This window comes from Heterodontus francisci, chromosome 18, assembly GCF_036365525.1.
Source record: "Heterodontus francisci isolate sHetFra1 chromosome 18, sHetFra1.hap1, whole genome shotgun sequence".
In the NCBI taxonomy this organism is placed as follows: Eukaryota; Metazoa; Chordata; class Chondrichthyes; order Heterodontiformes; family Heterodontidae; genus Heterodontus; species Heterodontus francisci.
The window spans coordinates 22573600-22599907 of NC_090388.1; the positions used below are offsets into that span (position 1 = coordinate 22573600).

At 41.3% G+C, this 26308-nt stretch overlaps 1 protein-coding gene across 5 annotated transcripts in view; it reads left to right on the top strand.

The window, feature by feature from the left end:
• rab3ip (RAB3A interacting protein (rabin3)) overlaps positions 1 to 26308 on the top strand; it is a 91107-nt gene that overhangs the window by 39015 nt on the left and 25784 nt on the right. For all 5 annotated transcript variants that reach the window (XM_068050407.1, XM_068050405.1, XM_068050408.1 and 2 more), the window contains 4 exons: positions 1950 to 2027; positions 2326 to 2526; positions 4537 to 4665; positions 5341 to 5453. In XM_068050407.1, the coding sequence (XP_067906508.1) occupies positions 1950 to 2027; positions 2326 to 2526; positions 4537 to 4665; positions 5341 to 5453 (521 nt within the window). The remainder of the gene's footprint in view (positions 1 to 1949; positions 2028 to 2325; positions 2527 to 4536; positions 4666 to 5340; positions 5454 to 26308) is intronic.

The following is a 26308-nucleotide window of genomic DNA, read 5'->3' on the forward strand; positions in this document are numbered from 1 at the left end:
GTTTTCTTTTAACTTCCTCAGTCTATCAGATAACTACCTTATCTAACATTTATTTTTATGCTAATACTACTTCTGTGTAGCCTTCTTTTCCCCACCCCCAAGGAATTTAGCTTTTGTGTTGGCGAATCATTGAAAAGAAGAATTCATTTTTGTATAATTGCTCTCAAGGCATTTCTGATCTTTCAGTGTTTTCTTTTCTATCTTGCTGCAAATATACTTAAAGAAATTTCCTTACTTTTTCCTTTTGTTTTAGCTTGCCCGCCCAGTTTATTTTGCCTTATGTTTATGTATTTACCTTGGCCCATTATGCTACCCACTGCTTTATACTTTACGGATAATCTATTGTCCTTATTCCCTATATTGCTTCCATAATTGCACACGTCGCTTTTTTCCCCATTTGTCACCCTTTTGCTCTTGTGACATGCAGCTACTCTGTATTGTGTATATTATTTTGAAATATCCATTTCCTTCCACGCTCTTTCCCTTTAGCAGGGTCGATGGTCTAGTTTCCTTTTACTCGTATCCTTAAATCTGTTCAATATTTTGATTGTACAGGTTCAATTGAAGCATTCAAAAGGGAATTAGACTGTCAGATGAAGAGGAAGAATGTGCAGGGTTACAGGGAGAAGGAGAGGGAATGGCACTGAGTGAATTGCTCTTTCGGAGAGCTGGTGCAGACACGATAGGCCAAATGACCTCCTGCACTGTTACAATTCTGTGATTGTGATTCTATGATTACTCATTGTCTTCTCCATTGTCAGTCTAACAAGCTCCATAATGTTGTGATCACATTTATCGAGTTTTGTTTTGGATCACCTGCTCTCCTATCTGTTCGTTCTTAATATCAGGACCAGTAGTGTCCCTGCTTGACTCGGTTCCTTGACCAGTTATTCTACGCAGGAGTCAAATGTGTTCAGGATCATGTTGCGCCTGGTAAATTAAAGCTACCTATTACAATTAAATCTCTTCTGTACAGGCTTCATATAATTAACTACAAAGTTCTTGGTCCATCCTTTCTCTTAACTTGGTGGTGTATAGCAGCAGTCTGTAGTTAATGATGCATCTCATCCCTTTCCATTTTATCTACAGCAGACCACATTAGTCTATCTCTGTTACATCCATTTCACACAATATACAACAATATTTCCCAGTTTAGCTTTTCTACTACTTTTTTAAAAAACTGTGTTCCTGTACTTTTACCAAATCTGTCATTATTGAAGAACTAGGTCTGTATGATAACATTGGTTCATTCTCCAGAAAAGACTTCCCTACTCTATTAGATATCTGGCAGAAATGTTTTCACCTGCTCAGTTACATCTGGGAGGCACCATACCATTTGAGACTTCTTGGCACAGCTGCAAAATAGGCTCTCTATCCCCTTAATTATGGAGTTCTAATCTCTCATTCTTCTCACTAGTATTTATTTTCTTCCCCATGGGTAACACTTTGCTGTTGTGTTGCTATTGATTACACTCTTCCTTTGTCCCTGAGAAATGAAATGGGCAGTTTGGGGTGCCGTTCTGAGTTTGAGGTTGTGACATGCGACTCGAGGGGGCATATGGCCTATTCCTGTTTCCATTCCTTTTGTTTTCAATGACCCGTTAATAGGACTGATTTAAAAAGAGCAATGTTCTACATCAAAACGTGCTGTATTTGATCCTTCAAGCTGACTCTGGGTCTCTGAAATGGAAAGTGTTCCATTTCCCAGCATTAACATTCTTCACCTTGGTGAATTTAAAATTCACAAAATGTAAGTATAGCACGAGCACCACACTTCCCTGCCCCATTAGTATGGAATTTCCATCAAATTTAGATCGGGTCTGAAAATGTTATGCTGTTGTTGAAAACTGTGAGGTTTAAAGTACTCTTTTTAATTTTGCTTTCATGGAGCTTAGTCTCTTTAAAGAATCAATAAGTTTAAAAGTTCTCACTGTGCCCTTGCTTTTAAGGAAGCTCATAAAATGGTACGAGAAGCAAATGTCAAACAAGCTGCAGCAGAGAAACAGTTAAAAGAAGCACAAGGCAAGGTAACTGCTTGTCAATTTATTACAAAATTTAGTACGATTTTCCAAGTAGTTTCATGGTTTTATATAGCCATAGGATAATTTTTACTAATTCATTAAGCATTTCAAGCATTTTCTTTGATTGCAATTTTTCAGTTCTTTGTTCTGGTCTGAACCTGCTTTGCTTCATCTTTTTATAAATCTTTGTTTTTGAATTCAGAGTTTTGCTAATTATATAAGCAAAGTTTTGCTAAAACTGCTGCATACATTTGTTGAATTAACGAACTAATTGTGTCAAAATTATTTTGCATTTACTTAAAAGATTGATGTACTGCAAGCTGAAGTGTCAGCATTGAAAACACTAGTCCAGTCCTCTTCACCAACATCACCTACCAAGGAGCTTCAGCCAAATGCAAAAGCTCATTTTAAAAAGGGACATGCTCGAAATAAAAGTACCAGTGCTATGGCCAGCAGCAGCCAGGAGCTGAATATGATGCAGCCTATTGTAAGAGATTGTAAAGAGGTAAGCTTTATTTTTGAAAGTTTTTCAAAAATAAACTTTGAGTAACATGTGGTCCAATGACTTATTTGGAGTCCTTTGATTACTTATTACAAGAACACAAGAAATGGGCAGGAGTAGACTATATGGCCCATTGACCCTGATCTGCCATTCAGTACGGTCTTGGGCTTCAACTGCTTTCCAGCCTGCTTGCCATATCCCTTGATTCCCGGAGAGGCCAAAAATCTGTCTATCCCAGCCTTAAATGTATTCAATGATCCACAACCCTTTGGGGTAGAGAATTCCACAGATTCACAATCCTTTTGAATGAAATAATTTCTCCTTATCTCAGTCCTAAATGATTGACCCTTTATGCTGAAACTGTGCCTCGGTGTTTTAGATTTCCCCAGCCAGCTACCTTTCTCCAGGTTACCCATCCTAATATCCTCTTTGGCTCAGTTTCAATTTTTGTCTGATTTATGCTACTGTGAAGCACCTGGGACATTTTGCTATTTACTGTTAAAAAAAAAAAGTTAGATCTGATTTCGTTAAAGGAAAAAGCTCGTTACAAAATATTTTGATTTTGCTTAACTAATGTAATCTGTCAATCTCTGAAATTTCTGGTGCTTTGCAGTTAGAAAGAAAGCGCTTGCATTTATTTAGTGCTTTTCAGGATCTCGGGACATCAGTTAAATTCTTTTGAATAGTGCCATGGAATCTTTAACACCCTCCGGAGAGGTCAGATAGTGGCCTGGATTTTATTTTGCCAGCAGCTGCCATAAAAGATGGCAGCCCCCATGCCGTGGGTTTTACTCTGCGCAGCCGCTGCGATATTTTACATGGCGGCTCATTTATATGGCCGGGGTGAATCGCCCCCCCCGAATGAGATGGAGGGGGCAGGCGATCCGTCCCTGGCAACGGTGTCCGACGCCATTGCACGGGCCATGGCACCATTTTTAAAGGGCTTCCAGCTCTTACATTTAATTTAAATTCTTAAAGACACATTACCTTAAAATTTATTAAAACTAATTAAATAAATGTTCCCAGCCCCTCTACCACCCCCACAATAACCTTACATTTCATCCTTGCCCTCTTTTTTCCCCCCCCCCCCACCCCCCACCCCCCCAAAAAAAGTTCAGAAACTTTTAACTTTGATCTAGCAGGTGATGGGAAGGGGTAATCAGGTAAGTAAGTTTGACCCCGCTCCCCTCTCTTTCTCTTCCTTCACCCCCCCCCCCCCCCACAACCACCGTTCTGCCTTACAACACTGGTCGTAGAACCAATGGCGCGGGAGTGCCGACCACCGATCGCAATATCGGAGCGCGACGGCTGATGGGACCAGGTAATTAATGAATTAACTTATTCATTTACATTAATTACCATATTTAAATATGGTTACCGTCACCCAGCAGCTGTGGGGGGGCGGGCGGGTTTGGTGCCGCCATGAGGCCTTTCTGCCGCTGACAATATGGGGCTGGGCCTTCCTGTTGTCGAGGCTCATGGCGGCCTCTCCCAGAACCATTTTATGGCACCCCCACGCCCACCCCCCCCCCCCCCACAAACGGGTTGGTAAAATTCAGCCCAGTTTCTCGGTTTAGCATCTCATCTGCAAAGCAGCACCTCCGACAGTGCTCTGCTCCCTCAGTACTGCATTGGAGTGTCAACATAGGTACGTGTTTGAGTCTCTGGAGTAGATCTTAGATTCGTAGCAAAAGTAGGGTCTGTTAAAATCCTACATAATCTAAAATATTGTGAAAGGTGGTTTTCTAGTGTGGAATAGGAACAGTGATTTTGTGTAACTGTAATTTTGCAAACCTCTCATCCAACCAGAATAGATGCATTCGCTACAACCTTTACACATTTCTTTGTCATTTGAGGTAAATTAAGAGTTCAGTTAATGGCAAATTTTAATTGTAACTTTAAAAAAAGTTGCAGACACAGTTTCAACCATTAATATTGATGAATTATTCGAATTTAGATCTTTGCAGTTTATTTTCAGCTTTACTTACAACTTTTTATGTAAATTTGCAAAAGGTTGATTCGCTTCTGTTTGGTGAATTTAAAGCATGGAAAGAAGAACCAACAATCGATAGAACTTGCTGTTTTTTAGACAGAATCTATAAAGAAGATATATATCCTTGCTTGACATTTTCAAAAAGTGAGGTAAGAAAGAACACAAATCAACAATTTAGGTAAAAGTAACTATATAGTAATGTAGTAACTAACGAGGCCAGTAGTGCTTACTGAATAGGTTGTGCTTGAAATTTGAATCTGTTTGTTTGTTTACTTTTAAATAAATGTTTGATCAAAGGACATCTTAAAAAGTAGAAGAAAGATAACAATTTAATTATTCTGTAAATATATGGTAGCCTTGTGGTTTTGGTGCTGGATTGGCGATCTAAGTGTTTTGAGTTCAAATCCTGCCAAGGCAAGTTGAATTTTTTCTCGAATTTGTAATTTGTAGCACCAGAAATATAACTGTTGTTTAAAAACCTACTGATTCACTAATGTCATTCGGGGATCTGCTTAAGGCAGTCTTCGTCAACCCTGCAAAGTCGTTCCCATCAACATCAGTGGGCTGGTGCTTAAGTTGGGAGCGCTGTTCCATGTCGGAACAGGAACAGGCCATTCAGCCCTTTAAGCCTGTTCTGTCATTCATCTAGATTATGGCTGATCTGTACCTCAATTGCACCTTTAATCCATATCTCTTGATTGTCTGACCGAACAAAAATTTATTGACAGTTTTGAAAGTTTCCATTGACTCAGTACCCACAGCCTTTCGGGGAGACAGTTAGATTTCTACTATAGATTGTAAAATTAGCTTTCCCCTTTCTCCAGCTGGCTTCAACGATTCTTGAAGCTGTGGAAGGCAATACACTAAGCATTGAACCAGTTGGATTTCAGCCACTTCCTGTTGTGAAAGCTTCTGCAGTGGAGTGTGGAGGACCCAAGTAAGTTAAACTTGGATTTTACTACTTTTAATTTTTAAATGTTAATCCTGCATTTATTTTATACTGGGGGAAAATAAATGCACTTCTCTCTTTGCAAGTTAAATAATTGACACAGATCCAAGACATGATGGTCATTATTGTTTTTAAGCAATAGATATCAGGAACCAAATAATAAGACCCTAATTCATTGGATTGAATATGTAATTGAATGTAAGAGTGCAGCTAGAGAGGTTTATCTGCATCATCTGAATTCTTTGATGAAATTATTGTGTTTCTCTTCAGTGTTCCTTGCTTTACTATTTGGATTTACACATTGCTTCAGAATTTTTTTCTAACTTGACCACCACTGAGTATTGATGTACAATGGTGAGGGCTCTCAACCAGAACAAAAAAGTTAATCAGTTGTATTGCATATAGTGGGTTCTTGATGCACCTGACTTTATTACATATTAATGTTTTGAATTGTTCCCAATCTCCAGCATATTAAAATATAACCTAATATCTATGTTCTAATATATTACATTTTTTGAATATGTGCTCACTTCCTTTGTCAAGTCTTTCCATTAAAACTTCTATAGTTACATTTATAATGGAAACCACCTATATAACTCGTCTTGTTATAATTACGTTCCTGCCAATGGTATAGCTATCGGACCGCAGTTTGGTTTCCTATCTCAGCCTATTTGCACTATTATGCCCCAGTCACCTCTGCTTCTCTGCTTTTCAGGTTACTATATGGTATGTTACTTAAAAATTAAAATGTTATATAAAATAGAAAGGGAATTGTCTTACTTGAAAATGGAAACTGAATTATGCTTGCTCGCATTATCCTCCACTCACTAACCCTACCATTCAATGATTACACCTGGTCTTAATTTCCCATATGCCACAGGCGGTCAATTAAAAATCTTGTGTCTGCATGCAGTTCCTGTCTACAGAACTTCCTGTTATGATTTTCATTAAACTTTTTTCTATTACTGCCACTACTTGTGTTCAAAATTAAAACGTAAACTGTTTATGTAAATGATTCACTGTGCAATTACACCATCTGTCCATTGAGTGGTCTGTATTATCTGCACCCCACAAATCGCTCAAGATGCTTTGTAAACATTATTTCACCCGTGTTTTGATGTTAGAAATACTCTAATTGTTTACACCCTTGCGACAGAGATTCTGATCACTAATCCCAAAGAGCTATAGTACAAAACATATATGGATGGGGACTTTATTTTAATTAGATTTTAAAAAAATGTTTAAGTTTGAAAGCAAACAAAGCATATTTGAGTAAACTAGGAAGGAAGAAGTGCAGGCCATAAGGAAGCAGGTTGGCAGGAGGCCCTCTACTATCTTACCACCAGTTCTCATGGAAAGTGAATTAAAGGGGTGTGGGGGGTCATGGATGGAGGGTTAAGAGTGAGCTGTATGAATATGGCACAAATAGGAGGGGCAGGTGCAGGTATGTAGTTCATGGGAAAACCCAGGGTAATGGCAGTAATGGGGTGGTAGGAAGGGGAGGGAGTAGTGGGAAGGTAAAGATGAGATGTGAGGGAAGCACAAGTGCTTGTTTAAGTGGGATGGGAAGGGAGTCATTGGTCACTGAGAGCTGCGTTGTCCCCACAATCCCTTTTCCAAATGCAACCTGCAGCTGTTAGGCTTCCCGAAAGGAAAGAAGGAATGTACAGGCAGAAGTGAAAATAAAAAGCTGCAAGATGAAAAGATAGGGAAAGAGAAGCAGAAGAGGAGAGACTGAGAAACAGCAATGCAAAGGAAACAGTCAGGTATGAAAGAGACGCTGAGTAATTTTGTAATTGAAGTGAGCTGCACTCATCTGTTCCTGGCCTAGTTTCATGCTTTCCAGTAAAATCCATGCTCTCTGGTTACGGTCGCCTGTTTGTTACTCTCCTGGCCTACCAGATTCAACCATCTGGTTTCACTGCTGTTCCCTTAGCCATCAGTGTTTGTCTTTAAAATGTTTTTTTTGGAGCTAGATATGTTCAGCTGTCTTGAGATTTAAGAAGGATTTGAATGTATTTCTGTACATGGTCCTAGGGAACTTACTGGTCAGTAACATTTAGCTGTATTCATTGTACAAAGAAATCACCAATGTATGTTACCTCTTAAAGCGTGCAACTTAAAATCATCTCCACTCATTATATTTCCTAAAAACTTGATTTAATTTTAAATTTAACATGAGAGCTGTATGAGTTTCAGTTACGGAAACAGCCAGTAAAATCATGAGAACTTGAGCCAAATAGCTGGGGAGAAAAGAAGGCACATAAATGTACATAAGAGCAAAGTACTGCGGAATCTGGAACTTAGAACAGAAAGTGCTGGAAACACCCAGGCCCGGCAGCGTCTGAAGAGAGAAACCGAATTAGTGTTTTGGGTCTGTGACCTTCATCAGAACGGGCAAAAGTTAGAAATGGAACAGTCTTTGAGCAAGTGAAAGGCAGGGTGGGGTGGTGGGGCCGGTTGAGAAGAACAAGAGGGAAGGTCTGTGGGAAAGATGAAGGAGGGAAGAGATTAAATGACAGAGATGTCATGGAACAGAATGCAAATGGGTGCTAAATAGTTGTAGTGAAAGACAAAGCATGAGTCCCGAGAGAGTGCTAATGGCAGAATAATGAACAGCTCTGTCCAAAAGCAAAAACATGAAAAACAAGTTTAAGACTAGTGCATGATATTAAAAATATATTAAAAAATGATAAATTAAAAAAATGGGGCTCATGGTCTGAAATTATTGAACTCAATATTGAGTCCAAAAGGCTGTGGAGTGCCTAATCATATGATGACATGCTGTTCCTTGAGCTTGTTTTGAGCTTCACTGGAACACTGCAGCAGGCCGAGGACAGAAATGTGGGCATCAGAGCATGGCGAATTAAAATGTCAAGCAACTGGAAACTCAACATCTGTCATTTAATCTCTCCCCACTCCATTCTTATCACAGACCTTCCCTCTTGTTCTTCTTTCCGCCCCCCCTCCCCCAATCCCTATCACTTGCTCAAAGACTGTTACACTTACAACTTTTGCCAGTTCTGATAAAGGGTCACAGACCTGAAACATTAACTGTTTCTCTCTTCACAGATGCTGCCAGACCTGCTGAGTGTTTCCGACACTTGCTGTTCTTATTTCACCTAAATGTATAGTTGCTATTATTAACAAAGATTAAATTTTTTAAGATTTTGGATGGATTATCGAAGGACTTTCCTATGCTCTGTACCTATGTCTGTGATTAGTCATTGTTTCCAAAACCACAGCCCTATTGATCAGTTCATTTTTTATTATTATATGACTAGTAGGCTTCCTGTGGCAAATAAAAACAGAAAATGCTGGAAATAATCAGGTCAGGCAGCATATATGGAGAGAGAAACAGAGTTAATGTTTCTGGTCGATTGCAGAAGGGAGTGGAGGAGAAGCGGTGATCGCGGGTGGGGACAGGAAAGAGAAGTGGCAATTGAGGCGGTGATCGCAGGAGAGAGAGGCGAAGAGAAAGCGGTGATCATGGATGAGAGAGGGGAATAGAAAGTGGTGATCGCAGGTGAGAGAGGCGAAGAGAAAGCGGTGATCGCAGGTGAGAGAGGCGAAGAGAAAGCGGTGATCGCAGGTGAGAGAGGCGAAGAGAAAGCGGCGATCGCAGGAGAGGCGAAGAGAAAGCGGCGATCGCAGGAGAGGCGAAGAGAAAGCGGCGATCGCAGGAGAGAGAAGGGAAGAGAAAGTGGCGGTCACAGGAAAGAGCGAGGAAGAGGAAGCGGCGATCGCAGGAGGGAGCGGGGAAGAGAAAGCAGCAATTGAGGCGGTGATCGTGGGAGGGAGCAGGGAAGAGAAAGTGGGGCTCGCGGGAGGAAGAGGGGAAGAGAAAGTGGCAGTTGCAGGTGGGAGTGGGGTACTTTTGGGTGGGTGATGGAAGTGGCAATTGAGGGGTGTGGGAGCTTGGGTTTAATTCATTTTTTTGTGTCAAGTTGAGCTGTGCCACCTTTATTACTGGCAGCTGCCTGAGACGTCGCAGACGGTGATGTTTCAGTTGATGTGGCTACATTTGTGCAGTGACAGTAGTACGCTACCTAGTGGCTGCATTGTCAGCAAACACAGCCTTTAGTTTTACTTTGTTTCTCGCTTCTGCTTTCGGATGGCAACTGTTCATTCTGCCATCGCACCACCTCTAGGTAAATCTAGATCTAGGTCACAAAAGATCATTTTCAGGAAGGTGCTTTTTTCAATTTGGACCCTTTAAAAGCCTGTGAATTGGACAAAGAGCAGGCATTTGAAATCTTTGCTTGACCTGTTTGTAGCGAGAGAGAAAAGACCTAGAAAAGTGCAACCTCTCTTTCTGTAACGGTCACTCGCATCTCTTGAAAAGGAATTCTGCATTTGAAAGGTAGCAGATTCCTGTTGTCTCCAGTCTCTGAAGAATTTCTGCCTCCTATGTTCTAACAAAATCTTGAAATCTAAAGAATTCTTCTACTGCTAGCCTGTTGCTTCAAAACCCAAGCAGACCTGTTGCTACACCCCTGATGGCAGACCTATGTGGCGCCTGCTGCAGTTAAATTGCGTGAACACCTACCCATCACAGACTGTTCATCAACCTCGCCTGGAGAGACTTCAGGTGGTATCTGACTATTCGACTCTGGGATACCTCACCCTATCAAAAACATCCTACCAGAACGTAAACCTCAATTATTTTTTATTATTCCTTCTATTCCTAAGAAACAGTTATAATCCAAAACCCCCTTTTGAAACTGATTAACCATTTCTTTTGAATGTATGTGTGTGTGCACATGAGGGTTAAGAGAATAAGGGGTTTTTCATGTATAGATTTATCTCATTTGTAGTCACGACCTATTATTTCTTTTCTAATAAATAGTTAATGATATTGTTTAAAGAAACCTGGTTTGGTATGCTTTATTCTGGGGGAAATATAGTGTGTTTAATTTGGCTATTCTTCGGCAGGTGGGAAATTTTATTTGATATTGTTGTGGAGAAAAGAACCACTCTCTTGAGTCTATGGGATTAAAGTAAATAAAAGTTTTTAATCAAGCACCGGCACAAGGGAGAAGTGCCTGGTGAAACAGTCTGTAGTAAAGGCGGCTCGGGTCTGCAAATGAAACCCAACCCGAGCCTGACAGAACCACATCCGACCCCAGCTTGACCTGGCCCGATTCATTTTTTTGCCATGCCCGACCCGACCCGACCATCAGTTGACCTAGCTTCCGTTTTTCACTTTGTTGCTTATCTGCACAAGCTTAAAAAAACTGTAACTAAACAACAGTTCAAGTCCAAAAAGTACATTAACGTTGGAGCCACGTACTGGAGGTGGTGATAGTGTGTCCGACCCAAGCCCGAATGCCGGACCCAGAAGAGTGACCCGACCCGAACCCGCCATGCTGTAGTCTGTAGTACAAACTTATAGAATCCAATAACCATTACTCATTTGTTCATATTACCCCGACACAACCCAGGTCTGCAGCTTGATCACTAAACTGAATTGTATTGCCCCACTAACATTTTCCTGTCATCTCTTTTCCCAGCCTTGAAGCTGGCATCTCCCATCGTTCATGGCCTCCTGTTCCATTTGCATTCACGCCCTTATCTCCTTGATTAGTGAAGCAAGGACAGCATGTTTACACAGATGTGGAGGCAATTAGGTTCCGGTTGTACTACTATCCCAGGGCTGTGGCCACGTATCCCATCATACCCTGGTTCCCCACAACTATAGTGTTTTTCCATATTTCCTCTAAGACTGTTAGCATATCCTAATGCTAAATGATCTACTAATGTTGCCCTACTGGTCCCACTTCAGTCCTTCCTTTTGGACCCCCGGTCAGGCGCATCACTTGACCCAGGCAGGACATTCCCAACATCCTCCACTCACCGATTGCTCCAGGGATTCTACTGGAGTTCAGTGGGCTTCGGATCTCTACTCTACCGTTCTCTTACGGTTTCACCAAAGTCCTATTGACTTGGCTGGGCCTGGAACCTCCATCCCGTTATATAGTGTAATCTTTATATATATTCAAAAGTTTCATATTCCCTGGGAGAGGGGCTCTGACCACAGCGGATGCCAAGATGTACCCTTTATTGGCCAGCATTACCATCGGTACTGCTTGGGATGCCATCAGCCTTTGGTAACAACAAATATAGAGACCAACTTACAGGACCGCAACTGCTGCCACGATCCTTCCCTCTTTCCACCAGTTATACTGCATCCTTGCCATCTTGGCTCAATTGCTGGCCAAGTCCTCCAATAATCTAGCCACTCCTTTGGCTAGGTTCACCTGCATCTGGCCCCTCGTGATTGCTTGACGGCTTTACTCCATAAACCTCCTATTGGTGGCTAGGGCCCTTTGCACCACTTCCCGGGCTATTCTTTCCGGGACATTGTCAATATTTAGCGAACCATCCCACCCTGGACTGAATATATATGCGCAAGGACCTTGCCGCAAGGTGCAAATCCCCCCTGCTCGAAAGGAGTCAGTGATCTGTAGGCAGAAGGTGTGTTTATTATCATACTTCAATCCTCCGTACAAGAATCTTGTCCTGTTAGTCAAAAAGTACCACTGCGTGGGGGAGGTTTGGGCTGCCTTAAGGGCTCTTTCAAGAGGGCTGATCGATACCACTATGGCAGAGTCATTACTGATGGGTCTCAGTATTATTTTATTTTTATTTTTATTTAGAGATACAGCACTGAAACAGGCCCTTCGACCCACCGAGTCTGTGCCGCCAACAACCACCCATTTATACTAACCCTGCAGTAAGGGCGGCACAGTGGCGCAGTGGTTAGCACCGCAGCCTCACAGCTCCAGATACCCGGGTTCAATTCTAGGTACTGTCTGTGTGGAGTTTGCAAGTTCTCCCTGTGTCTGTGTGGGTTTCCTCCGGGTGCTCCGGCTTCCTCCCACCGCCAAAGACTTGCAGGTGATAGGTAAATTGGCTGTTATAAATTGCCCCTAGTGTAGGTAGGTGGTAGGGCATATGGGATTACTGTAGGGTTAGTATAAATGGGTGGTTGTTGGTCAGCGCAGACTCGGTGGGCCGAAGGGCCTGTTTCAGTGCCGTATCACAAATAAATAAATTCCCTACCATCTACCCTACACTAGGGGCAGTTTACAATGGCCAATTTACCTATCAACCTGCAATTCTTTGGCTGTGGGAGGAAACCGGAGCACCCGGCGAAAACACACATGGTCACAGGGAGAACTTGCAAACTCCACACAGGTAGTACCCAGAATTGAACCCGGGTCTCTGGAGCTGTGAGGCTGCGGTGCTAACCACTGCACCACTGTGCCGCCCTTGCAAGAACCGATGATGTAATGCTGCAACTCAGTACGACATTCTCATGTCATCAAAAGGGTACTATTTAAACCTGGAGCTATATACCCCCGGGGTCCTACTTGATACACCAACTCATCCCTCACCACCCCCAAGAATACGAATTTATAACCCCCTAATAAGTACCATTTGCATGTTCTCGAGGCACAATTATTAGGAACTTGATAGAGGCCATGTAACTACCATTTCCTGTCTTTCCTCATGTAAATTAATAAGGTCTAATCTTTTCACAGCCTGATGTATGTGTTGCGGGATCGTACCAAATCTTGTATCTTCATTATCTGAAACAACTTTATCACCCACATCCTGAGCCAACATGTCACAGGCCCTTCCCTTTGAGTTCTCAAACAAATGGAGGCAGATTAGTCCATCCTGCCATGATCAGTCTGGTGTTGGACGCCCTCGGGGTGCTCCCTCCTTTCGGTAGTTGCGCATTGTGTCCTGCAGGCAAGTGGTTCTGTTATTTACGGTGGGTGCCTCCCATGTTGCCACGGTTACCAGGCGGGTGATCGGGCTGCCTTTGCTCTAGTTTACCTGAAACAAAATAATTAGATCTGCTGCTGGCCCTCCTGTTGGCAGAAACAGAATGTGAATCATGTAGTTTGACTTGAGACCATTGGGAATGGTGTCATCCCATGTGGCATTCCTGAAAAATAAGATACCAATCCCATCACTTTAAGATTTTTCCTTTTCAATCTGTCTATTCAGGATATACGTGTACCAAACCTCTGAGCTAACGCACATTGATGATGATTTCATATTTAGTCCAATATTTACTGTTGTCCAAAAAGTAACCACTGAAACAGTGTGTGTAGATTTATTGTTTTCCTAGAATCTCTTTAAATTTCAGGTTAGAATACGACTCAAATTAATTTAATTTAATTCATCATCTTCAATTCATTGTAGATATCTGATCAAATTCCTGAAGCTGACAGCAATCTTGTTGCAATCAATTTTGAAAGTTGTATGATTAGTTTAAACTGCTAGCGGAAAGGGTTAACTTTCTGTTAGTTTGAAAGGGGGTGGGACGAATGTTCTCAATGATGATGTCACTACCCCTTTTCCTACGAAGAGCGAACAAACCACGAGCTATGGAATAGTCTAAACACATACTTTTCAGGCAGATGAGAAATTTCCCAATTAGCAGTATCAAACATTAAAAATTGGCCAGAAATCTCAATTCAAATCTTATAACTTAAACATTTAGTTTTGATCCAACTCATATTCCTCATTGTGAAATTCCTTTTTTAAAATGTGCTGACACCCCTTTTGCACAACCACCCTTTAGAGAAGAAAGCATATTAAAACTTACACACCTACATTATCCACACAATTTCTGCAACACTCATTCAACTTAACTTAAGATGAAAGAAAAAAACAAAGGAAACGCAGTGGTCTTGGTCCTTCGTTTAAATCTGCTAAACTTCAAACCTTTCTCAAGCATGGGGGGAGTGAAAAGGTGGTCTTAGAGTTCTTCACCCACAGGAACAATTGAATTGACAGTGCTGAGTAACATTACCTATCGTCCCGCTTAAAGGGAACCTTCTCTCTTTTCCTTTGCCAAAACAAAGCGTGTACTTTAACAGCTTCCCATCCATTTTATACAGCTATCAAAACTTTAAAACATCATGCAGGACCAGGCCACTGAAGGTTAATAAGCCATTAGTTTGGTGACGCCGACAGAGCTAACACAGACAGACAAGGAAATCACAGTACACTAATATAATGCACAAACAGAAACTTATGCACGCACAAGTTTTCTTTTTTTTAAAATCTTTTCTGACAGCATTTTAATTTACTGTGGTGCTTCCAACTTAATTCCTCCTAACGCTTCTCTGACTCCTGTTTGTGTCTGTTCAGGACAGTTCCCTAAAATGGTAAAACAACACCAAGTTGTTTACCGCTGACATTCGTAGATAATTTATCTTTCCTCATGACTGCTACGCACCATGCACCCACTCTCATGGCCTTATGTGCCCAAGACACAGAACTACAGTTCCCTTTTCTGTTTTATCCTCAGTTTATTTGTTTGTTCTTTATCTTGGATGACATTTTAGTTTCTTAAAAGTAACTTGCTAAATTGCACTGGACTTTTTGCATCTCAAAGTTATCCCAAATTCAAATAACAGGGTTGCTGGGGTGACAGGTTTTGTTAATGTTCCATTGAGTTCCTCCCAAAAGAAACATTTCTCTATATTCAAAGAAACCGTATAGAATTTTTGTTTTTTTAATTAGTCTAAATTTGATTTTCCTCTTAAACTTCAAAGCATCTCAATCAGAGAAGACAGCATTTTAGATTAAACTCTTAATTGTTTCCAAACTTTTAACATTTTGTAAGAGGTTCCTAACTCAAGGATTTTTTTTTTAAAAGTACAACAAAGATGATTCCAAATTCCAATTCACAGCCCTAAACATTTAAAAGTCAAAACTGCCAATGTTATATACGAGTGAGCCTTATATCTGGAAGGTCACTAGTGAAATTCCAGTCTTCTCAACTTAACTGGTCAGTTAACCGTAATAATTTAAATTTAATTCAAACCAATGCTTATTAACTACATATAGAACAGAATAATACGTGCTCTTTTAAAAGAAAGCTAAATTACATCATTTTCATGGTCTTTCTTCCAGCTTCTTTTCAAATGACTGTAATAAACCAAAAACTAAAGAAAAGGTTATTTAACATTCTTAGAACGAATACTTAACACCATCCTCTTAAACTGATTTTAAAATCCTTTTCAATATATCCTTTATTTATCCTTTAACAGTCAGTAAGATTTGTATTTAAACTGCAAAAAAGCAATAGTAGATTTTAAACTTTGGTCCAATTAAAGTAACACGTTTAAAAGCTTCAACTTGGATTTCTGTCAGGCATTTCCAAGCCTTCAAGGCTGACGCTTATCTCCGACAAAGATGAATTGTGCATTGTCTTTTCACAGTCTCAAAACCGGCTTTTAAAATACAAATAAAACACTGTACCACCATTTTTAATTTAAAATATTCATCTTTTATATCCTGTTTTTGGGTGCACAATCTTAAATTGAAATGAACACACTCAACAATCACAGTTTCTTAATTCTATACAACTTAGAAATATTGATTCCTGTAATGGGTTATGAATTCAAAGTACCAAAAATCTGCATTAAATTTCCAGTCCCAAACCCAAGGAACACACCCAGGTTCAACTAGTTCACACCCAAAACATGACTCAAGGTTTCCACAGAAATATACATGTGCAAGAGAACTAGTAACAGACTCATACTTTCAATGTTAAAGCCAGACAACAAAGGGTTAACGACTGTCAACTCTATAGCACACAAGCTACAGAGACAAGGACATAAGTCATGGAAGCTTCCAACATTCATACAGACTTGAACAAAGACACAGTAGCTTGTTTTTATGCACTTTTAAATTGCACTAAAGCATCTTGTTTAAATTGTCCTTCTGAACCTCAATCTGATACCTCTCACTTTCCCACTCTGGCTCTCGCACTTGTAACCTGTCTCTTTTCCTGAGTTAGCCTAGCTAATTCAGACATTCCAGAATGTCACATGGCAAGATAGCACTTGCATAATATAATGACTCCCTTTTGTCTATTCTTTCCTTTTACTTATCTGGAGTCCTCGAGGGATCCCAACCTTCCTGATCATTTTATCGAAAGGTCGTCTTGTTTTTGGCTGCCAAAAATTCGGTGAGTGACCCTTTTGGGTCGCCACTCTGAATTCTCATTTGCCATGGCTGATGTTTTATAGTCTGACTATCATTACTACTTGTGTGGGTACGGACCTCTCACTACCCTACGATTGTTCCTACGTGGGAAACTGACCTCTCATTTCCTCTCCGATCGTTCTTTCTTCCTCTCTGCGGGAAGCGGACCTCTTGCTTTCTCTATGGACGTTCGCTACTTGTGTGGGTATGGACCTCTCACTACCTTATGATCATTCCTACGTGAGAAATGGACCTCTTGTTTCCTCTCTGATCATTCTTACTTCTCTTGGTTAACCTCGAGAATGATATTACCTCCTCGTTTACCCAAGGAACTGCGATCCTGGCCCTGCACTGTCCACCTGTGGGCCCGTCCTTTGGTTTGGATCCTTAAATCGGCTCGCCAGCTTCCCATCCTGAATGCCGACCTCCCTATCTAATGGGTGGTAAAGTAAATGTGCTCACCTGCTCTCTGAGGCCAACATTCGACTGGGCACCATGACTGAGCCTTGAGGATCCTGCCAACTACGCCAAATTGTTGTGGAGAAAAACACCACTCTCTTGAGTCCACGGGATTAAAGTAAATAAATGTTTTTAATCAAGCATGGGAGAAGTATCTGGTGAAATATCCAGAGGCTTCTCAGTGAAACAGAGTCTGTAGTACAAATTTATAGAATCCAATAACCATTACTCATTCGTTCACATTACCCCAACACATTCCAGGTCTGCAGCTTGATCAATAAACTGGATTGTATTGCCCCACTAACATACTCCTGTTGTCTCTTTTCCCAGTTTTGAAGCTGGCATCTCCACTGTTCATGGCCTCCTGTTGCATCTGCACTCGCATCCTTATCTCCTTGATTAGTGAAATAAGGACAGCGTGTTTATGCAGATGTGGAGGCAGTTAGGCTCCGGTTGTACTACTTTCCCTGGACCATGGCCACGTATCCTATCATGCCCTGGTTCCCCACAACTACAATGTTTTTTCCATATTTCCTCTAAGATTGTTAGCGCATTCTAGTGTTTTTTTTCCATATTTCCTCTAAGACTAATGCTGAATAGTCTACTAATGTTGCCCTACTTGTCCCGCTTCAATGTGCTATGACCTGTGGAGTAGTGGGACTGAATTAACAGAGCATTGCTCCCACCTTGGTTGTAACGTGTTTCTTTACTTGTCCCATTACCACTCACTTTGGCTTTACACCACCAACCCTTTTGTCTTCCACCCTATGTCAGACCTTCCTTTTTAGTTCTTTTCCCCCCCCCCTCCCTTCCCCTTGCACTTACATAAAACCTATTCATCTCATAACTTTTCCCAGTTCTGATGAAAGGTCATCGACCTGAAATGTTAACTCTGTTTCTCTATCTAAAGATGCTGCCTGATCTGTTGAGTATGTTCAGAATTTTTATTTTTATTTCAGACTTCTGGCATCTACAGTGTTTTGCTTTTGTATTAGGTTTCCTGTCGTGTTAGTCATGAGTAGCTCAGGGCACTGATCAAGAGCATGTATGGAATGCTGGGAAAATATATTGAGAATGCATGTGTTGAAAGTCATGTCAATGTGAAATTAAGGCATTTGGCATGTTTTGTACCCTCTTGGCATGTGGCAGATATAAAACTTTTAATCAGATAAATTTGTATCCAGGCTACATTAGTATGTTATGTGCAGCAAGTGACTTTGTATTATAACTAACATTTGAGCTCAAATTGATGAGTTCAATAACGACCACTGTTTTCAAATCTTGAGATTATTTCTATTTCTGCATTGCTTATTTAAACAGTTTGACATGAAATTTAAACATCTGCTCCCTCCTCTATTTTGTGTACTCTGGCTGCAGTGTGTACTATCTACAGGATTCACTGTAGTACCTCACCAAGGCTTCGTTAGCAGCATCTCAAACCAGTGATCTCCACCACCCAGAAGGACAAGGGGAGTCAGTGAATTGGAACATCATCCCTTCCAAGTCATACACCAATCTCACTTGGCCATATATCGCTTATCTATATATGCCAAAAGTGGACTGCATACAGCTACTTGAATGAAAATCAGTGGCAAACCAGTGGGTGGCATTCAAAAGCGAGATACCACAGGCACAGAGTAGGCATGTCCCCACAAAGATAAACGAGGGAATACTGCCAAATCTAGAGTCCCCTGGTTATCTAGAAGCTTACAGAGTAAGTTCAAGCAGAAAAAGAAAGCTTATGACTATCACAAAAATCTTAATACTTTAGAGAGCTTAGAGGAGTATAGAAAGTGCAAGGGTGAAGTAAAAAAGGAAATTAGAAAAGCAGAGCGAGGACTTGAAAAATTATTGGCAGGTAAAATCAAGGAAAACCCAAAGATGTTTTATCAGTACATTAAGAGCAAGAGGATAACTAAGGAAAGGGTAGGGCCTGTCAGAGATGTACAAGGGAACTTATGCGTGGATGCAGAAGATGTGGACAGGGTTCTAAATGCGTTTTTTTGTCTTCACAAAGAGGACGGTTGATGTAGACTTGTAGTTAAAGAGGAGGAGTGTGAAATATTAGATACAATACTCATAATGAGAGGAAGTACTAGAGGGTCTGGCATCCTTGAAAGTGGATAAATCGCCAGGGCCAGATGGGTTGCATCCCAGGTTGTTAAAGGAAGCCAGGGAGGAAATAGCAGATGCGCTGAGGATCATCTTCAAATCCTCACTAGATACAGGCGAGGTACCAGACAGTTGGAGATCTGCGAATGCTGTACCATTGTTTAAAAAGGGTGTGAGGAATAGGGCAGATAATTATAGGCCAGTCAGTCTGACTTCAGTGGTGGGTAAATTGTTAGAATCAATTCTGAGGGACAGGATAAACTATCACTTAGAAAGGCACGGATTAATCAGGGATAGTCAACACGGATTTGTTAGGGGAAGGTCATTTCTTACTAACGTAATTGAGTTTTCTGAGGAAGTAACAAGGAGGAATGATGAGGGTCGTGCAGTGGATGTGATCTACATGGATTTAAGTAAGGTGTTTGACAAGGTCCCACATGGCAGACTGGTCAGTAAAATGAAAGCCCATGGGATACAGGGGAATGTGGCAGGATGGATCCAAAATTGGCTCTGACAGTAAACAAAGGGTAGTAGTCGAAGGATGTTTTTGTGAATGGAAAGCGGTTTCCAGTGGCATTCCACAGGGCTCAGTGTTGGGTCCCTTGCTGTTTGTGGTATATATTAATGATTCGGACTTAAATGTGGAGGCATGATTGGGAAATTTGCAGATGATACAAAAGTTGGGCATGTAGTTGATAGTGAAGAGGATAACTGTAGACTCCAGAATGATATCAATGGTTTGGTTGAGTGTGTGGAAAAGTGGCAAATGGAATTCAATCCAGAGAAGTCTGAGGTAATGCATTTGGGGAGGGCAAATAAAGCAAGGGAATAAATAATAAATGGGAGGATATTGAGAGGGGTAGAAGAGGTGAGAGACCTTGGAGTCCACAGGTCCCTGAAGATGGCAGGGCAGGTAGATAGAGTGATGAAGAAGGCATATGGAATGCTTTCCTTTATTGGCCGAGGTATAGAATCCAAAAGCAGGGATGTAATGCTGGAACTGAATAAAACCCTGGTTAGGCCACAGCTAGAGTATTGCTTAGAGTTCTGGTCTCCACATTACAGGAAGGACATAATTGCTCTGGAGAGAGTGCAGAGGAGATTTACAAGAATGTTGCCCGGGCTTGAAAGTTGCAGCTATGAGGAAAGATTGGATAGGCTAGGGTTGTTTTCTTTAGAACAGAGAAGGCTGAGGAGTGACTTAATAGAAATGTACAAAATTATGAGGCGCCTAAATAGAGTCGACAGGAAGGGCCTGTTTCCCCTAGCAGAGAGGTCGGTTACCAAGGGGCACAGATTTAAGGTGATTGGTAGAAGGATTAGAGGGGACATGAGCAAAGATGATTTCACCCAGAGGATGGTGGGTGTCTGAAATTCACTGCCAGGAGCGGTGGTGGAGGCAGGAACCCACAATTCTTTTGCAAGGTACCTGGACATGCATCTGAAATGCTGTAACTTGCAAGGCTATGGACCACATGCTGGAAGGTGGGATTAGATTGGGCAGCTAGTTTTTCTTTTCCGGCTGGCACAGACACAATGGGCTGAATGGCCTCCTTCTGTGCCATAATTTTTCTAGGTTCTATGGTTGTTCATTGTCACTGGGCCAAAATCTTGGAACTCCCTACCTAACAGCATTGTGGGTGCACACCCAGTACATTGACTGCGACAATTCAAGATGAGGGCCCATCACCACCACCTCAAGAGCAACGAGGGTTGGACAGTAAATGCTGGCCTTGTCAGCAACACCCACATCCCAAGAATTTTTTAATTACATAACTGATTTCAATCTCCTGTGTCAGCACTCCAGGGGCATTTGTGTGTTTGTCACTCGTTATTCTAAAGTATGTTTTTTAAAATGTGCCACTTATACCTGTTAAAACATGGCAACCATAGGTCAAAAGACCAGGCTTTGTATATTCAAACTGTCTGGCAAAGACAAAAGAATACATTCATAACGAACAGGTGTCAATTCATCCATCCTGAATCCATCAAAAGACACTTTTGAATTGAATAGGTTCTTCTGAAACAAAGAAGATGTGAAGTAGCCACATCCTGGGCCATTGTCAGTCACCACAGGGAGGAGAATCCCCATCTCCCACAGAGGTGAGATGTGAGAAACTTTTAGCTTTAAGGTTGTAAGTTTTCAGGTAGATGTTAACTGAATAAAGGTGAGACAGAGGATACCCAACCTGCCTCACCTTGGGATTCTTGACCAAGATAGACCTACAAGGTACAGACTCAAGTTCTGTGATCAAGGCAAAGTTTATTAGGCTTAACTAAGATGCACAAAGCTGATATTTAAACAACGACAATAGGTATACAGCTGCAACTCAGCACCGATTCTTGCTTCTGAGCTCGCTGAGGCACGGACTTCTCTTCTCTTGCTGTGTTCTGTTGACCGTAGGCTAACTTCTTCTCAGTGGGCCAACGATATTCTGTTAACTCCTCTCTAAGTGTGCCACTGAAGTCCCAAACTCTCCTCTTTTTATTCCTCTTGGGGGGTCTCTGTCTTGCCATATTATTCCATGATCTAATTCAGCCAACATGATTGGGTTAAGACTACATCCTTCTTTGCTCCTAGTCTCATGATGACTTAGCACATAGACCCTTACAGTTTTTAACTCTTGCCAGATACCTCATGTTCCCCTTTTTTACTGAGAGTTCAATTTCTGCAGCTTTGTGGATTTAACGACTGGACTCTTTGACATTTTTTATCCTTGTCTTGCATAAGTGCAGAAAAATATGTTTTCCAAACTCTACAAATGACAATTCAGCATTAAGCACCTATACATTGACCTATTTCGGTTAAGTCTGTCCATCATGCCTTGCAGGCAAGCCTTGTCACTAGTTTCTTGCAGGAAGAGTATTAGAGTTATTCGTAAAAGGAAATGACGAAAATGTTATAAACCTTACAAGGTAGCTCCCTAAAGAGAGAGAGAGAGAGACGACCCAGGAAGAAGCATCACTAAAAGCTGTCTGTTTATTTGACAAATAAATCACAAAGGGGGTTAAAACCCTAATAACAAAAAAGCACTTGCTGCAGTCAGGTGTAAGTTGAACAATGGGAGCCACCCACACTCCTCACCACGTGGCAGTACAAGACTAAGTATAGGGGGTCAACCGTTAACTCGAAGATGGTTCATTCAATCAGAATGTTGAAGCTTGATTCATTGTGCACAGATGCAGGAACACCTTGGAGTTTGGCTCAATAAACATAGGAACATAGGAAGATAGGAACAGGAGTAGGCCATTCAGCCCCTTGAGCCTGTCCCACCATTCAATGAGATCATGGCGGAACGCGGCCTAACTCCATATACCTGCCTTTGGCCCATATCCCTTAATATCTTTGCTTAACAAAAATCTATCTATCTCAGATTTAAAGTTAACAACTGTTGTAGCTTCAACTGCTGTTTGTGGGAGAGAGTTCCAAACCTCTACCACCCCTTGCGTGAAGAAGTGCTTCCTAACATCTCTCCTGAACGGTCTGGTCCTAATTTTTAGACTATGCCCCCTAGTTTTAGAATCTCCAACCAGTGGAAATAGTTTATCTTTATCTAGCTTGTCCTTTCCTGTTAATATCTTGAAGACTTCAATCAGATCACCCCTCAACCTTCTAAATTCTAGCAAAAACAGGCCTAATTTGTGTAATCTCTCCTCGTAACTTAACCTCTGTAGTCCAGGTATCATTCTTGTAAACCTACGTTGCAGTCCCTCCAAGGCCAATATATCCTTCCTAAGGTGTGGGGCCCAGAACTGCTCACAGTACTCCAAGTAGGGTCTAACCAGGGTTTTGTACAGCTGCAGCATAACCTCTGTGTCTTTGTACTCCAATCCTCTAGTTATAAAGGCTAGCATTCCATTCGCCTTTTTGATTATTTTCTGGCATTTTAAAGATCTATGCACCTGAACCCCCAAGTCTCTTTGGACATCCACTGTACTTAACCTCTTCCCATTTAGAAAGTACCCTGATCTATCCTTTTTTGGTCCAAAATGGATAACGTCACACTTGCCCGCATTGAAATCCATCTGCCACAGACATTCGTAAAACAAACATCCCTCACTAGATCAAATAGAGAACCATAGATAAACAGGAAATATTTATAAACAATTGAGGCCCTATCGGGGTCCTCAATTACTCAGTGAGTTTGCTGAGGAAATAGCGTGAGTTGGATTGTCCTGGACATGATCTCCAATTCCACTAGCAGTGTGCAGTAATTGCCTTCAGAACCCCTCGGTTAAGGATACCAATGTGTCCTTGACATTGCTTTAAAAAAAAAATGGAATTAATGGCCTACATCAAGTTGTCAGATTAGAAAGTAAAGCAGTGCAACAACATAGATTTGGATCGAGGGTTCCCATTCCATTTGGTTATTTCTCACCAAAAAGCTGCACTCACAATTAAGTCAGTTGAGTTAAGAGTTCCAATCAAGTTAGATACTATAATGGCCTGAAATTTGCAGTCAGCAGTGAAGGAATGGTGCTTGCTATTCACTTTGCTGTCTGTTGCCTACCAAGTTTTTTACGGGTTTTAGAGTGCAGACTTGCTCTGATCCGGCATCGGATCCATTGCGTGCCCTCTGAGCAGGGCAAGAAACTGGTTGAAGTGCTTCACTGATCAGATTGAAGAATCCTCACTGAGCCATGGTAAGTCTAAACCAGGAAATATAAATTAGATTAAAATCATGTACAGCAAGCAAAATAAAGATTGGGAAAGACAGATGGGATCAACAAAGAGGGGTGAAAGGTTATTGGAGTTAGGTGGAAATGTGAAGTAATCAGTTCAGCCATAAACTTATTGAATGGCGGAGCAGGCTCGAAGGGCCAAATGGCCTACTCCTGCTCCTAATTCGTATGTTCGTATAAAAGTGACGTCAAATTTAAGTTTTTTTTAAAAACCTCTCAAACACTATCTTCTGAGGGAAAGAGACTCCATATTTGTAAAACTATTTTTCAGGGCCAGGGAGGTTGTTTGGCAATAATTATCACTTATGCTATTAAAAACCACTTCCTTCTGAATAAATGAGAGCTAACTTTTTCTGCTGCCTTTATTACAGAGCTAGTGGGAAAGCCCCTCAAGTTCATGCTGTTGCATTCAGTGCCGAGTCTATTGGCAAGAACACCAGATGTTGCTGTCAGATTTACTCTATTGTATCAGTGAGCACCCTTTGCCTCACCATTATCCTTATCACAAAATTTAGCCAAAGTCTTTGAAAATGAGGTTGATGATTATCTGGTTAGGAATGGGATTGAGGGTTATGTGGATCATTAAAGATGGTGATAACTGCCATGTGGAGTACAGTAGTTCCTGTGTTTCAGGGCATTAGTGATTTTTAAAGTACATAAGAAACAAGTTTTTTTTTAAGTTTCTTGTTTCCATCTTGATTGCGCAAAGACCAATAAATACCTGAACACCTAACTGGACACAAGCTAGCCTGTGCCTGTATATCTTAAGTGTTACACGAGCAAGTAACACCATACCAAGACCTTACTAAAGAATAAAAACAAGAAAAACATTGGGGAGACACAGATTCTAGGCTTAACTTGTATTATTCTGTAGCAGAATATTGCACCCTGGTGTTGCTCAACTCTTTTACACAGGGTTATAAATGCTCAATTGAATTAAACCATGTTGATAATAGAGATAATGAGACTACCAAACTGTCTGGTTGCTGGTCCTATCCAACATTGTCCCTCCTGGCATCAGGTGACGGATCACCTTGCATAATTTGTTGTTTGAGCTGCAAGACGTACTACATTTTGCTGCTTTTTGAAGATATGTTGAATCCACTAAGCCGTTGTCTTGGCTGAAGGCAACCCATGGACAGTTCCTTTTAAGGAACCTAGATGCCATCTCTTAGATGGCATAGTAGGTGGCAAGACCTTCAAAGCCATCTGGGGTAAAGTTTCAGATGTAGAATGTTCAAATATACTACAGATAACAATAAGTGGAGCCTCTGTAACTCCCCCACCCACTCCCCATCCTGCTTTGACTTGACAGTCCATGTAAATGCAGTCGCAATAAATAAATAGTGCACCAAGTGCCAACATGATAATTGTGCTGTCACTTCAATCACCTTTATAATGGTCAGTTTTACTAACCCAAGCTGGTAGGACAGGATACCCACTTGGAATGAGCCTGACGAGACACTTTGTATGAGCTGCTGCTCGTGAGTCCTTTCAAGAGCCGAACACATCAGTCTGATGAATGGATAGCCTGAGAATAGGGTCCACAATGTAAACCTCTAGGGCAAACACTCTCCTTGCTATTCTGCCTCATTATGCAGATAGATGCTGGGATAGGGCAGGATTATTAGTCAATTGAATGGGAGTCTCCTTGAATAGCCACCATGTACAAAAGCCATACGTCTGAGTAATGTGCATGCAAAGACTACCTTTCCCAGGAAGGACGTGACCGAACTGCTCAGTTGTGTAACAAAACTGGAAAAAAACACTTGAAGGACAAGGACTGCTCTGTCTTGGGCGGTTAAGCTAGCTTTTGCTTGAATCTTTATGTCCCCAAGTGCTTCCAAAGGAACTACAGATGATATGACATACCTCCCAACACATTACTAGCCAGTTTACATATTGTGTAGCTGAGTGTATCCCCTTATGTTATTCCTTGCTGGGTCCACTGAGGAAAATTAGAACTCCCTTTATTCATGCAGTTGCCATGTCATAAACCAACATGTGGCTTTTTCTGGAGACACTATGGAATAGTGTGCTTACCTTTGATGAACTTTTCAAAGAAAAAAAAAACTTTCATTTATATTGTGCCTTTCACAAACTCAGGCATCCTAAAGTGCTTTACAGTCATTGAAATACTTTTGAAGTGTAGTCACTATTGTGATCTAGGAAACATGGCAGCCAACTTGCAAGGAGCAAGTCCCACAAACAACTATACGATAATGACCAGATAATCTGCTAGTGATGTTGGTTGAGGGATGAATATTAGCCAGGATACCAGAGAGAGCTCCATTGCTCCTCTTCAAAATGATGCCATGGAATTTTTTGTCAACCCAAGAGGGCAAACAGGGCCTTGGTTTAATGTCTCATCTGAAAGACGGCACCTGCAACAGTGCATCATTCCCTCAGTCCAACACTGAAATGTCAGTCTAGATTTTGTGCTCAAGTCTCTAGAGTGGGGCTTGCATTCAAAACCTTCTGACTGAGGTGAGTGTTGCCACTTGGCCATGACGGGCACTTTATTAATGTCTTAAGTTTAGACTTACCATAAGTACACTGACATTGCTCAG